At 38.1% G+C, this 18,899-nt stretch overlaps 1 protein-coding gene across 3 annotated transcripts in view; it reads left to right on the forward strand.

Annotated features, from left to right (window-relative positions):
• Nucleotides 1-18,899, forward strand: part of NPAS3 (neuronal PAS domain protein 3) — an 805,304-nt gene that overhangs the window by 761,592 nt on the left and 24,813 nt on the right. For all 3 annotated transcript variants that reach the window (XM_058162236.1, XM_058162237.1, XM_058162238.1), the window contains one exon: nt 16,972-17,165. In XM_058162236.1, coding sequence (XP_058018219.1) covers nt 16,972-17,165 — 194 coding nt within the window. The remainder of the gene's footprint in view (nt 1-16,971; nt 17,166-18,899) is intronic.

Below are 18,899 nucleotides of genomic sequence, written 5' to 3' on the forward strand. Positions count from 1 at the left end.
GACAAAAATTCCATTTGGTTTGACAACTTGCCTCTGTTATAGAATAGAATAGAATAGAATTTTTTATTGGCCAAGTGTGATTGGACACACGAAATCTAAAAATTTTCCCTACCGCTTCTATGGGCGTGGCTTAATTGGTGGGCGTGGCTTGGTGGTAAGATGGTTGGATGGGCGTGGCCAATAACAATAAATAATAAAAATAATAAACAAAGTATAAAAAAACAATGAGGTACCAAAAACCAACTTTCACACTTTACACACAACACAACACAACACAACTGACACACACAATGTAAAAGCAGCTGCACTTCACACTTCACATAGCCACAAAAAGCTCAAAACCAACTTTCACACTTTACACACACACAACTAACACACACACACATACACACACACACACACAATATGCCACATACAGCTTTCTGAGATTTTGTGTGTTTGTGTAGTTAGAATGAAACACTACAGAAACACAGCAAATCTCAGAAAGCTGCAAAAATATTTTATTTTATTATTTTATTTTATTTTATTGTGGACTTCAAATCCCAGAGTTCCTCAGCCAGCAAAGCCAGCCAGTTGATCACTGAGGAAATAGATTAGCTGAGCGATTGATTCTGTCTGGCTGAAACTGAAACTGCTTTCGGGCTGTGGCCATGCGTTCATCAGTAATCAGATAAGTGCCTTAGAATCTCTACTCTTACTTGTAGAAAACATGTTTTCTACAAGTAAGAGTACAAGTAAGGTTCTGCTGATGAGGAACTCAGGTGAGATCTCCAGAGGAGACTTTAATTTATTTATTTTTAAGTTTAAAGTCTCTGCCGATCTCAGCTGAGGGGCGGGATCCTCAAAGGCGCTTTTTTTTACTTTTAAAGGCCTGTTTTGGCTGAAGCAAAACCGGCTTTTAAAAGTAAAAAAAAAAAAACCTTCTGCAGATGGTGCAGCTCAGCAGAGGCAGGGGGGCGGGGCCAGGGATTTTTGCTACCAGTCCTCCAAACCAGCAGCCACCATCGCTACCGGATCACGTGATCCATTCCGATCCGGGAGCATTTCACCCCTGCTATAACCTTTGTTGAAGACAGCTCTGATCCCAAGGCTGGGGAATCTGCAGTAAGGCAGATTGGTTCTGTGGACTCAGATAAGAACTCCTCTAAAGCAATCCAAAAGGTTGAGAGTAGAAGACAATAGGCTCTGGAAAGGCTCTGTGCCAAAACTGCCAGTAAAGAGCTCAACTGTCAGAAATAAGAGGCAAGCCATGCCATTCCAGTAGGTGGTATTTGCTGGGCCTGTCTCTGTGGGGCGCTGGAGTTCAAGTACCTCTTCCAAATACATTATTGCTTAGTAATAATAGAGGCCTCTGGGTTCAATATCAGACCCGCATAACTCTGTAGGGCTTAATGATCAGCCTTGCAAGAGAGCCAGAGCAGTCCCTCAGGCTACCTTTCCACTGGCTGCAGTGTGCCTCAGACCAGTGATGGGGGTTGAGTTCCCAATAGCTCTGACAATATGTGAGCTATTATTGCAGATGCCATTAGGCAAGGCATAGCTGCTTGGCTGCAACAGTCCAGATAAACACTCTCAGTGGTCTGGGTTCCACATGGATCCAGGCCACCATCTGGCCTCACATTTCTAAGGGGAGATTTCAGCATTCCCTGAACCTTCCTCATCGGCTCCTTCCCAAAGCAGCATTGCCACTCTGAGATGGGAAGAACATGGAGAATTAGACCTGTCGGGTGATGAAGGGCTGATGCCTGACCAGCTGAGTTTATTGGGAGGCAAGTCTTTCTCCCACGGAGGTGACGATAGTCCACATCCTGGAATTCCTCTAGAATGGACTAGCTAAGGGGCTGTCACTTAATACCATCGGGAGACAGGTGGCAGCACTTTCCTCGGTTTAGGCGAGTGGGTGGCTGGAGTCTCTTGCACATTCAAATCAGCCAGCCTGCGCTTAAGGGGGCCTTCCTTGCAGCCATTACATCGGCCAGGAGGGGTCGGAGCAGACAGCTCTGTCAGTAAGGAAGGTCCTGTGTTTTTCACTCAGAATGTTTGTGTGGTTGGATCCCTCCATTTCCATGGTGCCCACCAGGTTCCACAGGCACAGGAACTGTTATTGCCTAACTTCTGCCCTGGCCCAGTCCACCCCTTGAGGAGGAGGTGGCACACCTTGGTCATGAGGAGGGCTCTCCGTATATACGTTCAACAGTCTGTTGACCTGAGGAATACAGAGTCCCTGTTTATTTAGTTCCATCAGCCACGTTGGGATAACAGGGTCACCTCTTCCACTGTGGGGTGATGCCTTAGGTCATCATTGATGAAGCCTATGCACTGCAGGCCCTTCCAAGGTCTCCCCGGTTAACTGCGCACTCTGCCTGGAATGCGGATTTGACTGCGACATGGGCAACACAGGTTTCTATGGCAGAGGTCTGTCAAACAGTGTCTTGATCCTCTCCTCCCCCTTTCATCAAGCACTATAAATTGGACATCTTTGCCTCAGCGGAGGCGGCATTTGGCCGGCGAGTGCTTCAGCGTATCCATGCAGAGGAGGGGACTTTGGACCAGACTACTGCCCACCCGTTGGACAGCCAGCTTTGGTATGTCCCATTCCTGGATGCTATCTCCACCACTATGAGAAGGGGCATTGGTCTTACCTGATATGCTCCTTCTTGTTGGGTGGAGATATCATCCAATCCCACCCTGAAGACCATCTGGTCTTCAGTCCATAAGGGAAACATCTTGGAGCACAGCATGTCGAGTCTTTCACTTCCTCTTTGCCAAAAGCTGAGAGCCCTAGCAACAGAGGCATGTCCTAACAGCTCTGACAGACTCAGTCCAATGAGCTAAGCAGACAAGGTCAACCCATTCCTGGATGCTATCTCCACCCAATGAGAAGGAGTGTATCAGGTAAGACCAATGCCCCATTTCATTTTTGTATTTACTCTTTTTCTTCCCACAGTCTGAAAGTCTGGCAGTTTTTATCAGGCTATATTGTTTCTTATATATACATGTACACAAACGCATTCCAGTTTATCCCAAATATGTTTATGACCATTCAACAAAGGTTTGTATTATTGAAAATAAAGAAAGGGCCTTTACATAAAGCTTAAGTCTACTTTAAAGGATCTAACAGCAGGAGCAATTGTTGTGAGCTGGCAAGTGTTAGAGTTGATGTTGCCTTCATTAGAATCCTACCACTTTCAGGCACCAAAAGCTTTTCCTATAAAAAGTAAAATATAGATTGAGGTTTGTAAGAAAAATGTATCCTATCAAAAATGTAAAAGTTGGCTTTTCCTTTGGATTTCATTGTTTATCGGAACGAAGTTTGATTTGTGTTAATGAGCCAGCTTTCACCTAGAAAATGCTTTAGAAAATGACTTGGCATCAGAAAGCAGGCACTAAGTTATACACTAGAATAATAAGGAACATGTAGATGGATGCTGCCTTCAAACTTGATCTTGAAATTCATTTTCAAGGTTACATATTACTTGCATGAATTAAGCTATTTACAGGAAAATTTAACTATTCTGAAATTAAGAAACAGTTATACATATGATAAACCAAAATGAAGATGTGCTACCAAACTATGGTAGTCAAAGTCATCTTCTGGCTGGAGAAATTCTATTTTTTTTAACATGATAATTCCATTTATTATATACATATACTGTTATAATGCAGCAAAATACAGAGAAAACCTAAGCATTATGATACACACTGTGACCCATATTAGTGACTTGGCTGGACTTCATCATCATGAAAAAGTAAATATCACAACCTATACAGGTTGTATAGCGATAGAGAGTTGGCAATTACTTTCATAGTATGAGGCAATGTAGTTCAAAGATATAATAAAAAGTCTTAGAAAAGTCCAACTTTATGAATCAATATGTTACAGGACAATGGTAGAGAACTTAATGGATTGAAAGAATGTTGTACTTAGAATAATTCATAGCTCTATTATCTGTGACACAATCTACAATTAGACAAGCTTTGTTTGGTGAGGCTTTGTCCATCTAATTGACATAAATGATTCAAGAATACAAGTCACAGCAGGTGGCAGCACTTAAGTCATCTTGAGTAATTTTAAAAAAGCTAAGCAATGTCAAATCTGGTTTGTACTAGGATGAGATACCATTCAGGACTATAGACTAGATTCAAAAACATCTAAGAAGATGACAGTGATAAATCATTTTTACATTGTTGCTGAAAACTAACATGAATATGACCATATGGTCAGCAGGAGCCAAGCTTCGATTGAGGTAGACTTTATGGAAAATAAAATTTCAGAGTTTCAATGCTGAAAATTTAGTAGTAAAACCAAAAAAACCATTATAAAGATTAGTTAAATTAAAGCTGTACAATTGGTAATTGCATTTTCTGTAAAGATATTCTCAGAATTGAAGAACCCCCATAGAAATTTTCTAAACAAAGAATGTGTTTTTAGAATACGAGAGAAGAAGATATATAAACTGAATTTTCTGTCAGAATATAAGTTATAAATATATCTATAAAGAGTGAGGTTTAATGATTTCTATCTATCGATATACAAGGGAGGATTCAGTTCTCTGAATCTGGAGCCTATATCATCACATGTATTTATCATAAAGCATTAAATAGTGGAAGCCAATAAATTGGTTTTTCTGATTTTCTGATTTGAGCAACTTTAGAATATACAGATATAGTACTTTTGGTTGGATGGACAGTGTTAGGATCTAAACACAGTAGAATTCTAATATCTCTGGAAACAATTAGGTCACTTAGAAAGTTATAGAATTTACTGTTTAATTAAAAAAAAAGATTTGGCACTTTTTCTCATGCCAAATTGACTTTATGGGGAAACCCAACTTTGAAAATTGGGGAAAAGATGACGATAAGAGAAAAATTAGATAGAAGCAGGGAATTTTGACTTTGGACTAACTGATGATGAGGATCGATTTTTAACATGCTGTATCTTAAACAATAAATATCATCTATGCGATTGGGAGCAAGTAGTAAATTCTATAAATATAATTGTCTAACAAAAGATCAAATACATAGAGGATAATATTCTCTTGAATTACATATCTACTGTAGTACAATATACTCTTGAATTACATACCTAGTATAGACAACTGGACCTAACCCCAACCCTAACTCTGTGCTCTTATTATGGCCAAAAGACTGATATTGCAACAGATACGTATTGGTCCCTCTTAGTCAATCGATTGAAGACCTGATTGCATATATTAGATAGATAGATAGATAGATAGATAGATAGATAGATAGATAGATAGATAGATAGATAGATATAATATAGGCCTCATTTATACAGAATACAATGGGTTTTAAAAGTTGCATAAATGTATCAGACATATATATCTTTGCAATGTTGTTGTTCAGTTGCTAAATCGTGTCTAACTCACTGTGACCCAATGGACCATAGTACTGCAGGCGCCCTGCCCTCCACTGTCTCCCAGAGTTTTCCCAAACTCATGTTCATTGTGTCAATGACTCTATCTAACCATCTCATCCCGTACTATCCCCTTTGCCTTTTGCCCACAATCTGTCATGTCCCACTCCTCCTCTGATGGCTGTGTCGTGTCCCACTCCTCCGCTGACGGCTGGGTCAGGGAAATCCGAATCAGGCTTGCCTCTGCAGCTCTGCCCAAAGTCCTAGCAAAGTCCTCAGAGCAGGCAGGAGACCAGTAAGTGACTTCAGCAAGATAAGTTCGACTTTGCCTGACTCAGAGACTGCCAGAAAGCAGATCCTTTATATAGGCCATGGGGTGTGGCTCCATGACTCAGCACTCATTAAGGCCTGCCTCTCCCTTCCTTCTGTTGCCTCCGCCTATCCAATCTTCTGATGCGAGGGTCACTCCAATCAGCTGTTGGAAGTAAACTTTCCTCAGGCTCACATGCTGTGGAGGAGGGGGAGGGGTCTAGCTGCTCCGTTTGCCTGGGCATGGAGCCAGGGCTGGGGCCAGGGGATGCTCCCTCCTCTGCAGCCTGCTTGGGCATGGAGCCAGGGCTGGGACCGGGAGGTGCCCCCTCCTCTGCAGCTTGTCTGGGCATGGAGCCAGGACTGGGGCCGGGAGGCATACATTCCTCCGTGTTCGGGAGCAGATAAGCAGACCCCGGCTGCGGTGAGAGCGGACAAGACACAACAGGCTGGGTCGGGGAAGTCTGTATCAAGCGTGCCTCTGCAGCTTTGCCAAAGTTCTGTCAGAGTTCTCAGGGCAGGCAGGAAACCAGGATGTGACTTCAGCAATCCAAATTAGACTTTGCCTGACTCAAAGAATGCCAGAAAGCACATCCTTTATATAGGCCATGGGGTGTGGCTCCATGACTCAGCACTTATCCAGGCCTGCCCCTCCCTTCCTTTTGCTGACGTCGCCTCTCCACTCTCCAGAAGCGTGGGTCCCTCCAGCCTCCAGCTGCCGGCAATTCCAGCTCGTGACTGGCTTCACACTCCCCAGGCTCACATGCTGTGGGGGAGGGGCCCAGCTGCTCCGTTTGTCCGGGGATGGTACCAGGACTGGGGGCTGGAGGCATGTCAGGCCATTCGTCTTGCTCGGTCTGTCCGGGCATGGTGCCAGGACTGGGGGCTGGAGGCATGCCAGGACATTCTTCTGCACTATCAGCATCCTGCAGGAAATGAGAGGGGCCCGGCTGCGGCAGGGGGGGGGGCGAGCGAGGCACAACACAATCCTTCCCAACAGCAGGGTCTTTTCCAATGAGTCCTCTCTTCTCATTAGGTGGCCAAAATATTTGAGCTTTAGCTTTAACATCTGTCCTTCCAAAGAACAGTTAGGGTTGATTTCCTGTAGGATTGACTGATTTGATCTCCTTGTGATCCAAGGGACTCTCAAATGCCTTCTCCAACATCAGAACTCAGAAAGCATTAATTCTTCAATATTTGCATTGTCTAATATATACTTCTATATAAGTATATATAGAATTGTAATTATTTATTGTTACAATGACATACTATAATTCTTTTCTTTTGGTCATATTTTCTTCACTTTTTTGTTATAGCATTTTTTGTTTTCGTTTTTTCTTTGACAATGTGTATGTCACATTGCTCTATTATTTTTGGGGTTTGCTCTTTTTTCTTTTTTGTTATTAATTATAAAGCAATAAAAATAAATAAAAAATTAGATCTATAATATCATCACTGGAATCACATTAGAAGATCAACTCAGGAACAAGCATTATATGACAGAGTATGTGCAACCTATTAATCCAAGGGAATGATGGCACATTTTTATACTTATGATTTTCTGCAGATAAACAGTGTGAACGACACTAAAATATTATCAAACTACTGCCGAATTCTGGCATGTTGAGGTTAACATCTAGATGATAGCAACAAAAAGGATTCCAGATGATGTCATCAAAGATTTGCAATTGGCCTCTGAGTGAAGAGGCTGTGGTAATTTTTAATGCAAATCATTTAAGCCATAATATAAATTGCAAGAAAATCAGATTTCTTAATCTGTTTGCAGACACAAGTTTCAGTCACCCTAAGATGACACCTTAATAACTTGCCATTAGATATATCAGTTTGTATTTGTAACTCTCATCATCTTAAATCTCTCTGCACATGATCTGCTGTGGAGGTCATATCAAAGAGATTCTTCCATCTGTTCTAAATTGATCTAAACCAATCATATATATATTAGTATCTTGGTATCTTGTCACAAAGATGTCTTGTTTTTTTAAAGCTGTAATATATAATTCTGAAGAACCCTGTACATTTCAGTCATACTAGTTCAGAGTAAATGTTTGGTGGACTGCAGTCTCAACCACCATTATATTTGCTGTATTATATCAAACAAATTCTTGAGATCATTTTAATTTCTTATGTATAACAGCACTCTGAACCATGAATCCTAATGCTGGTTCCTTTGTTATGGAGACTTATGTTAAACAGAAATAATTTTTGCTTTGTAGTTGCTACCCTTTGGTTCCTGGTGTCAGTTTATATTTGACTGCCTGGGCAAATATTAAAGTGTTGCTCCTTCTGATGATATACTTGCCAAGAGCTTTCTTGAAGCAATCTGCAGTAGAATAGTTCTTGTGCCAACAATGCTTAAAAAAATGATACCAATGTTTACTGCAAGTTGACTGTGTTCAGTTTTAATGTGTTTCTTAACCTACTTTTAAAGAATGGCCAGTATAGAAAAGCTTACAGCCATATTTTTAAATCTGAAAAATAAATGCATTGGTAGTAGATTTGTTGTTTAAGTCAAACAGAAAAATATGGTATGTGATTTTTGTTTATTATCAAGAAGTCAGATAATTTTTCTTAGTTTAGTTTGTTATAAATTTGTTTTATACGAAATAGAAAAAGAAACATTTCAAGACAGACAAATGCTGCTGCTAGCAGGTACTGTCCTTCAAGAATAAAATGAGGATTGTATGGAGACAATTAAGGATTGACTAGTTTGGTGCAACTGCTTATAAGCCAAAATAAAGCCCCAAAAACATGGGTACCAGTTGCTATTCAATTGTTATTTCTCTGATTATCCTAAATTCAGCCACAAACTAACAATCAAATCAATTTTATAGAGTTACCATAAGAATAAAACAAATTGAAGTCCATGTATATCACCTCTTTAGAGGCAGAATGGACTAAGAATAAAATTACAGTAATCAACCTGCCATCTAACTATATATGTGACGCCTTTCCAGGATCTGAGTCCTATATTAATAGAAATGAAATTCTGTTTAGCAAAGTAGCGTAGCCCAGTGGTGGGTTGCCCCCCCCCCCCCGGGTTTGGTCCGATTCTTGAGAACCGGTAGTAAAACCAGGGGCAGGCTCCACCCACCCACCCAGATGTCATCATAGACATCTGCGCATGTGCAGAAGCTTAACGCGAGTGTGCGATCCCGTTGCGAACCGGTAGTAAAAGTAAGTAGAACCTACCCCTGGTGTAGCTCCATTGTTTATACTTAACTCCTGAGAGGATTTTTGAATATAATTTAAGTTTTGGATTGGTAATTTCTTCACCTTATTCATCACTATAAAATGCTTTCAAACAGAAGGCGTCACATATATGGTTAGATGGCAGGTTGATTACTGTAATTTTATTCTTAGTCCATTCTGCCTCTAAGGAGGTGATATACATGGACTTCAATTTGTTTTATTCTTATGGTAACTCTATAAAATTGATTTGATTGTTAGTTTGTGGCTGAATTTAGGATAATCAGAGAAATAACAATTGAATAGCAACTGGTATCCATGTTTTTGGAGCTTTATTTTGGCTTATAAGCAGTTGCACCAAACTAGTCAATCCTTAATTGTCTCCATACAATCCTCATTTTATTCTTGAAGGACAGTACCTGCTAGCAGGAGCATTTGTCTGTCTTGAAATGTTTCTTTTTCTATTTCGTATAAAACAAATTTATAACAAACTAAACTAAGAAAAATTATCTGACTTCTTGATAATAAACAAAAATCACATACCTTATTCACCACTATAAAATGCTTTCAAACAGCCTAGGGTAAATGTATGGATCACTGAAAATATTGTTCATCTTGTTCATTGATAAATATTTACCAGCGATGACAAAGATATTCATAAACAGGATATAAAGATCTTCAGTTCAAAAAATCATTGAAAGAGACACTAAAGTTAGCAACTATAACTGCTGCATTTTTTTAGCTTCATTTTTATAAGCCTTTACCAAAGCATGAGAGAGAGAGATATGATTGTTTCTCCAACCTATTTCTTTCCATGGAATCCCATGTATTTTAACTATATTGGTTAATAATAACAAAAACAAATTATTAAACTTGTATGACGTCTGATTCTCAATGATTCTGACATGTTTACTATGACACATGCTGAAGTTCCTACTTTAACTTCTTCCCAGAAGCAATTAAAAACAGAACTCTTGGAGGGGAAGGGGAATACTTCAGTAAAATCAAGGCTTATTTTATTTTATGTTTATTATTTTAAATGAACTATTAATGTTTAAATTGTTCATAATGCATCCTGAATAATTAAATAAACATTCATCATTTTGAATGGAGTCTAGCAATGAAATAATGTTTCAGGCTTGCGGCAGAGTATAAATATTAGATAGATAGATAGATAGATAGATAGATAGATAGATAGATAGATAGATAGATAGATAGATAGATAGATAGATAGATAGATGATGGAGATGAGAGAGAGAGAAAGATAGAGATGATTCTGTAGAGGAAAAGTCTAACCCTAAGTAAATAAATGCTTCAAATATGTTTGCCATTAAACTCTTAAGTTGCAAACAGCATTATTGCCATATTTGCAAGAGGTAAATAGTAGATTCTAAATACAGAATGGCATTTTGAAGTTTTACCCTTTGATGTTAACACACTTCAAGCAAATAGTAACTTTCATGAAACAAGTGTATGCTTACAATCGTTTTTTTTCTTATTTCATGTTAAGTCACTAAAAAGCAGTATGTTTCCATGCATCTATAGGTTTGAAATTCATTTTCCAGAAAACTGAAATAAATAGTGATAACTAACTATTCCAGACTAAGCCTAGCTGGAAGAAATATATAGTATTGTAAATGTCCCATCTGTAAATCCTCTTTCTTTTAACTATTATTTAATGAGGACCTACAAAAATGGGCTGTTTCAGTGGTATTTTTAGTTTCGTCTCTAGAAATATGTTAAAGTATTCATAAGGAACTTTGTCATTGAAGATACATTATACTCTATGTAAAGTTAGCCAATAATTATCTCATGGATGAAAATGCAAATACTGTGGTTATCAGTAGACATACTGTGACAGTTGCTGTTTTTTTTAAATTAACAATTTAGGTGTCTTTTTAAAAACATTACGGAAAAATAATAGTTTCAAGCTGGTTTTCATAGCTTGAATTCTCTTTGACATTCTGTGCAACTGATTGTTAAAGAACTTGCTAATGGAAAATGGTGCTTTGCAGCTTCTAGTCAACATTAATAATCTGCACCGATTATTTGCAACCAACTTCTCTTGATTCATATTCCACTTTGAAAATATATCAGTGAAAAAAATGTCTATCTCCCAAAAAATCTTTATTGAAGATGGCGCTGACAACTTCTGCATTAGCATCTCATCATAAAGGTCTTTAATTGGATGAACTACAAAGATTAAACTCCTTTTTCTAAAATAAATAAACCAATGATTTCAACTCAGTGCAACGTTAAGAATGGAAAAAGGTATTTAAGTACAAATGCAAAAATCACACATTTATATAAATGATACTGAATGATTGTGAATTATGATATTTGTTTGTTATTGTCTTGATTTATTCATGGTCAGCATAGCTATTAAAGAGGTACAGAAGATTCCTTAACAATTGAAGTAAGTGACATGTCACCCTTTCTTTTTCATGCCCATGAAGCTTCCTGATTAAAAAAAATATAGGTTTTAAATTACTTCCTTTCCACCCATAAATCTTTATTTCCCCTCTGTGAAACTCAGGCTGCCTTTATTTCAAATTCTAAGTGGTCAGTGTATTAGAGTAGACTGGGGAGGCATAGACCCTAATTCATTGATAGGCATGGAAGCTGCAAGGAAGATTTTAGCCAATCATTATGTCTTACTTACCTTGCAGAGTTACAGTTGTAAGATAAAATAGAAGGAAAAAGTACTATGTATGTTTGTTATAAATGATAAGCTGTAAGTGCAGAGTCCCAGATAGCCAATCCACCTGCAACTTCAGAAGGGAGAGATGCTGTTTTGTCATATAGACAGAGTCATACCTAGACATTCTGTTTTGGAGAGAGAAAGTTTGAATCCTTTTAAAACAAATGAAGAAATCTTCAGGTAGAAATAAAAGAAGCAACAAAGGGGAAAAAAACTGAGTACTGAGGTTGAGTAAAAGATTGGGGTTCTCCCTCTCCAGAGCAGCCTTAGAATTAATTTATTGTAGTCATCGAAAAATAGGAAATCCAGCAATAATTGAGACATAAAGAAAATCTGTTGCAGAAAACTAGTATTTCTGGAAAGAGATGAAAAGATTTACCTTAGATGTTATACTAGTTTAATTATTGCTTTATTATATTGTATTGTTTATCTTTTTCATACTATCTGTACAAGACAGGAAATGTGTATTCATTAATATGTATTCAGCAATAGCACTTAGATTTATATACCGCTTCACAGTGCTTTACAGCCCTCTCTTAAGTGGTTTTACAGGGTCAGGATATTGCCCTGAACAATCTGAGTTCTCATTTTACCAACCTCGGAAGGATGGAAGGCTGAGTCAACCTTGAGTCGGTGAGACTCGAACAGCCAAACTACTGGCAAACAGCAGACCACAGAAGTAGCCTGCAGTACTGCATTCTAACCACTGCACCACCATGGCGCTTAAAATTAAGCTATAATATTTCTGTACAGTAGATACTTGCATTCTGAAATAATAAATAATGACTTCTGTTTCAATCTCTTTAAGAGCCTTTTTCCCATTGGTAGCAGACATTGCCATCTTGTGCTATTCCCGGAGCATCTCTTTTGTATGTCCTGTTGTATCGTATTGTTGTTATTCTGTTAAGCTAAAATCCTGATTATGGCAAGTCTGCATTTCCTTCCACTGCATTTATTCATTTTTTCTCAAAATACAAAGGTACTGTGTCTTAAAATCTAAAGTAAAAAAGAATGGAATATACTTCTCTTTCTTTTTATAAAGTTTGATTTTGTTTATCTCCGATGGGATTGTTCTATCTCCCAAAAAAGAAGACAATGTCTAGTGACCTACTTCTAAATTACATAGCCATGAGGTTTTATTACATAAATTATTTCATCCTTTTACATTTTTATCACCAGAAAAGGAGTTTAAATTACAAGCATCTTGACAAATAAACAGAGGCTCATGTGCTTTGGAAGTTGCAGCAGGAAATACCAGATTGCTAAATCAGAGCAGAAGTCATGAAGACACAGAGGGTATTGGAGAGAGGAGGTCTGAAGTCTCCAGCTTTCCAAACTCTAAACTTATTTGAGTTCCTAAAGGGAAGACAGGATACAAAGTAGCATCTATTTACCTTAAAGTATTTATTACCAGTTTTGGCATATAAATAGTTGTGGTAATATGTGAATAGAAATAATAACTTGAGCAAATTTCCCCAAGCTCCCCTAACATCATACTTAATACAATACAGTGATTATTCTACAGATATTATTGTAATCTCATTTGAAAGTAGTGTGAAAATTTGAATATAGACTCTAGTTTTTAGTCTTAAATTATATTATCATATTTTGCCATATGCACTGACTTTCAGTTCATTTAATTAAACTTTATAACTTTTTCATGCCATGTGACAAAGTTATGTGAAGACAAACTCTAGTAAAAACCTTACACATAACCTTGTCCCTTTTAACTTTTCAGTCTAACTCCACAACCCCTTCCATTATCCATGTTGGTCTGGAACACCTGTAGCATCAGCTTGCTTAGTCCTGAATTTTATTGTATTCCCCAGAGGTGGGTTTCAGCAGGTTCTGACCAGTTCTGGAGAACCGATAGCGGAACTTTTTTTTTTTTTTTTGCAAAATTTTTATTTTTCCATAATAATTCCCACAATTTGACCAGTGTACAATACAATCACTTATCCAACAATCAGTCCTATACTCAAATTATACTCAATCAGGGCTGCTCGACTGCCACTCCCCTTTAATCCTTTCTTCCTTCTCATCCTTCTTAAACTTCCCCACCACCTTCTCCTCGCTTCCTACTTCCTCCTCTTTCCCACTTCTCACTACCATCCTTTCTAACCCTCTATCTTCTCCTTCTTCTCCTCCTCCTATCCTTTCTTCTCCTCCTTCTTTCCTCCCTACCCACCTACCTACCTACTTTCTTCCTTCTTTACTCCTCTTTCCTTACCCTTTCCTTCGGGAGTGTTTGCCGAGCAGTCCCGACATTACACCATTCCAACTTGTTTAATTCTACCATTATTCCTGTACAATGGCAACCAATCAATTTATAGTCTTCCCTTCCCGCCTCCTTCCCCGAGACTTCCCAGAACAGAATACAGGGTATTGTAACTAACAAACATAATCTAAAATATAACATAAAACATATTCCATTTCACACCATCACACTATCAATTCCCTTCTTTCTTAAACTAATACATAATAATTCCTAACTTCACTCAAAAACTAATTGATATTTTTTAATCTGATACTTATTTTGAATATAATCAATCCACTTCCTCCATTCCAATATATATTTTTCTTGTGTACAGTCTTTCAAGTAGGCAGAAATTTTTGCCATTTCTGCTAAATTTGATACTTTACTAATCCATTCTCCAATTGTAGGTAAGTCTTCTTTCTTCCAATATTGTGCAATCAATAATCTTGCAGCAGTTATTAAATTCAGAATCAGTTTTGTCTCTATAACAGTGCAATCTGAGATTATTCCTAATAAAAAGAACTGTGGAACAAACTTGATCTTCTTTTTCAAAATGTTCTGCATAATCCACCATATTTTAATCCAAAAGGCTTTAACTTTTTTGCAAGTCCACCATATATGATAATAGGTAGCATCCTCACAATCACATCTCCAACATTTTGCTTTCACATTTGGATTATAGCGGAACTTTTGAGTAGTTTGGAGAACCGGTAGTAAAAATTCTGACTGGCCTCACCCGCATCTATTCTCTGCTTCTCAAATCCCAGCTGATCAAGAGGAAATGGGGATTTTGCAATAACCTTTCTCTGGAGTGGGGTGGGAATGGAGATTTTACAATATCCTTACCCTGCCACGCCCACCAAGCCACACCCACACAACCGGTAGCAAAAAAATTTGAAACCCACCACTGGTATTCCCGCAATGTCCTTATCAAATACAGCAAAGTACATGACATCCTACTTATGAAATAATTATTGTGACCTTTCCATATTTTGTAGGCCAATATTTAACTATAAATGAGAAAATACGTTTAGGCTGCAATCATGTAGGGTTTATTTTTAAAGCTGGATCTTAATGTGGACACCATTTGATCTCATCATATAAGACAAATATAGTTAAAATCAATAAAACTCTGGCATTAGGGAAAGACCAAAGATTAACCTGACAAAATTAGGTAAAGCAGTTTTTCCTACCAATATTGGCTCGATTTCCAACATGCCTTACAAGAACCAGAATGGCAAAAGTTGCCCTTCAGGGCAATTATTAAAGGCAGTATCATTTACACAGAGTTTCTGTTCATTTAAGATCTTTGGCTATAAAGCATTTTTCAAGACCAGGTTGTTAAATAGAATCTTTGCCAGTTCAGAGTCTCACAGGAGCCCAATAAATTTTAGAATTCAAATGTCAGTGTTAGGGAGCAACCATTAAGAAAATAAATGCATCATTCAACTGACATATGTTCACCTGGAAGCATGCATTCATTTCATTATGTAATAAAAATGGCAGATATGCAGAATATTATTCCAAAATTACAAATTTAAATAGTTCTATAAAAAAAACCTTTTTAGAAGACAATGCTATTACCTCGGCTAATTGTTTTTTGCTGCAGATGTACTCACTGTTTCTGACCCTGCTGCTTATTAGGTAGTATTTGTAAAAATGGGACAACCTGCTACGTAAGAAAGCAGCTCCTAAATCAAGGCCAGTCACTGACTTTGTTGTCACTATTCATCCCATTAATAATCTTTTTTCAGAATTTCCCGGATTATAGCAGTCATCTCCCTATTCCTATTTAGAAACCCTTAGAAACTCTCATCCATCCATGATTTACAGATCCTTTTAGCTGCTTTAAACCCAGCACAGTTTCCTACTGGTCAGCTGGCTTGCAAATACTTCTTCCATTCCATGGTTCTGAAAAAGCATGATGGTGCAGATGGAGGACTACGAGGGCAGCAGCAATTCTCCAATGCTACCATGTGTTGATTAACACCAAAAATCTTTCATTAGTTGACACTTCTTAGTGAAAGTAGATTGGTCTACAAAAGGGTAGGATAGCTGGTAATACGTAGTGAAACTGAATTAATGTTTGAGAATGGGACCTGTCTGATGTTCTCTTATCCTTCTTTGATTCCCACATCTCATTTGTATGACTTCTGATTCCATGCTCATGTTTTGTATTTTCATATGTAATAAATCAAGGTATGAAACAGGACAATGATTCCTCCTATATTTATTTATTTTTATAATGAAGATAAAAGAGAAAGTTTGGCATAATGGTTAAGACACCAGGTTAAAAACCAGGAAACTCTTTGTGCCCACCTGCCTTGGGCACAAAGCTGGGTGACCTTGGACCAAGGACTCTCTCAGCCCAAGAAAGGCAAACAACTTCTGAAATCTCACCAAGAAAATGGCAGGGATTAGTCCAGGCAATCTCCAGCAGTCAATATGGACTTGAAGGCACATACAAACATAAAAATTGGAGTGCATCTTGGTTGCTCTATAAATAAACGTACCATATACCTATGCCTAATATTCAGTTTATGGGCATGAAACAAAAATTATGTTCTCGCAGACCAAAAATATCTTGCTATAATTCTGTAACTTCAATTTGATTTGACTCTTGCACATACTGATTTGTTCTTGCAGTCAAAAGCACAAAAAAAGTATTTACAGATGTCAGTGATATTTTATTTAACTTGCTATTAGTGTATTAAATATAGCCTAGACTTTACTATTAAACATAATAGAATTACTATTATAATTTCCAAATAAGGGTCAATTTTTACCAGCCTCCCTTCACACTGTAAATCTTTCTTTCAACTTTCCAAATTACATTTTGTCCTTCTGAAAATTAACCATCAGTAACTGAAAACTCCTCTGGCTTTTAGACGTGCTATATTTGAAACATTGAGCTATTATGTTCTTCTTTCTTTATTAGCATGAGAGAGAACATTCAGGACATGTTCACAGACAGCATTAATATGTTTAAGACAAATACTGGCAGTGACTAAATGCAATTCTGGCAGAGTTAAGTGCTCTGTATAGAAATTATACTGTCTGCTGAGAGAATTGCTTTCATATTTGTCTCACACAATGCTTTGACTCTTTGTTGTTTTGCAGGTGATCCATATAACAGGAAGGTTACGACTAAGAGTGTCGCTGTCTCATGGGCGGACCGTCCCGAGCCAAATCATGGGGCTTGTTGTCGTTGCTCATGCCCTGCCCCCTCCTACAATCAATGAAGTCAGAATTGACTGCCACATGTTTGTTATTCGAGTAAACATGGACCTCAATATTATTTACTGTGAAAATAGGTATTGCATTTGGGCTATTTTATTTTATTCTTCCAGAATGCTCTACTGAAATATGGGTTAGAGCATTTGTTTCATACAACAATAATGATAATGCAGATGTATGTGTTCCTCTGATCAGTACGCAGAAAGTGAGAGCTTCATTTTAAGATTTGGAAAACTGAGCTGGAATCTGATTGACTGATAGTTGCCTAGGGAGTTAACTAGAAAGAAAAATCACAATTTAAATGTCAGTTTTCTGACTGCAAAACTCCTCTGATACTCTTCGGATTAGCATTTCCCACAATGGAATGTTAATACTCTGGAGAGTAGATGAGAGTAAATGAGGAAAATAAGGAATCTATTTCTCCCACCCTATAGTGTATGCAGCCCCTATTCAGACAAACATATACTGTATATAATTTCAGAATTCCTCCTGAAGCACTAACTGTTGTCCTGAGAACCTTTTCCTTGGAGTCCACAGAATGTTTCTGGTATCTTAAATTTCCTCTGATTCAGTAACACACCATCCACTGTTTCCTAGGAAGCGGTAGTGAGAAATATTAATACTGATTGTAAATTGGATTTACAACTGATTGGAAAAGCCACACTGTTTTTCTTGTTCACAGCTCAGTTTAATTTTAAAAAATGGGAATAGGCAGAACAAAATGAGAATATGGATATACTTCAGATGTTTTAAATTGTATTTAATCAGTTGCAAAATATTACTAAGTTTTCATACAAGCTTGCTTTTATTTTCTCTATTAAAACTGAAAATGCTGGCAATAACAGTTTAGCCCAATAAATTCTAAATCTGTTGCTTTACTGAACCTTTCAAGAAACAGCCTTCGGTCAGTGGATACGTATGTTTGATCATATTGACGAAAGCAGAAGTATTGCCCTTGATCTAAAAGCAAAAAATGTTTACGAATGAAGGCAAATATAAATGTCACAGGATAATGTTGCAGGATCCAATCTGGGTCAGTCATCAAGACCAGAGGTTTTGTCTTCCGAGCTTTCAGATTCCTGCTGCAACCCATCTTCAGGGAACTTCTCTCTAGCAGGGTGTGTGCTGTTCTGTGTGTGGTATTTATAATGCCTGTTATAAGTGGCTTTTTAGATGTTGCTTGGGGTGCATTGATGTCTGGCTTTTAAGTCATTAACTGTTGTTAGCTTGTGCTGCCCAGCCCTCACCTTCTAGGTACTTGATAGGCTGGTGGTAAATCAGCACTCCTGTTAACTAATGGGGAGCCTGTTTCCCAGATTTCAATCACTTCCCTGGCTGTTTTCTCCAACAACGTTGGTAACTGCAAAATTGAATATGTGTCCCTGTTCATTGCAGTGTGAGGCTACCAGTGAGTTTGGGTCTCCTTGTCTGACCACTCGTGTGCGTTCTTGCAATCTGGTAGTTAGCTTTCTCCCCATCTGACCTACATAGTCACAGGGGCAATCCATGCAAGGGGATTTGATAGATTACATTGGAAGTATTACCCACCTCCAAGCAATCTTCACAATGCATAATTTGTCCTTGTATGGTAGCCTCTAGGCCCATGATGGAGAACCTGTGGCAGGCGTGCCAGAAGTGGCATGAAGAGCCATTTCTCCAGGCACGCCAGTCATCACCCATTGTTCTTCTGGGTTCCGGTGCACACATGCGCGCCAACCAGCTGATTATTGCCTTTGCAGGAATGCCAGAAACTGGAAGAGCAAATCCCTGGCATGCATGCACGTGCCAGGAAGCTAAGCTTCCAGTTTCCG

The sequence above is a fragment of the Ahaetulla prasina genome, chromosome 1 (assembly GCF_028640845.1).
Source record: "Ahaetulla prasina isolate Xishuangbanna chromosome 1, ASM2864084v1, whole genome shotgun sequence".
Taxonomy (NCBI): domain Eukaryota; kingdom Metazoa; phylum Chordata; class Lepidosauria; order Squamata; family Colubridae; genus Ahaetulla; species Ahaetulla prasina.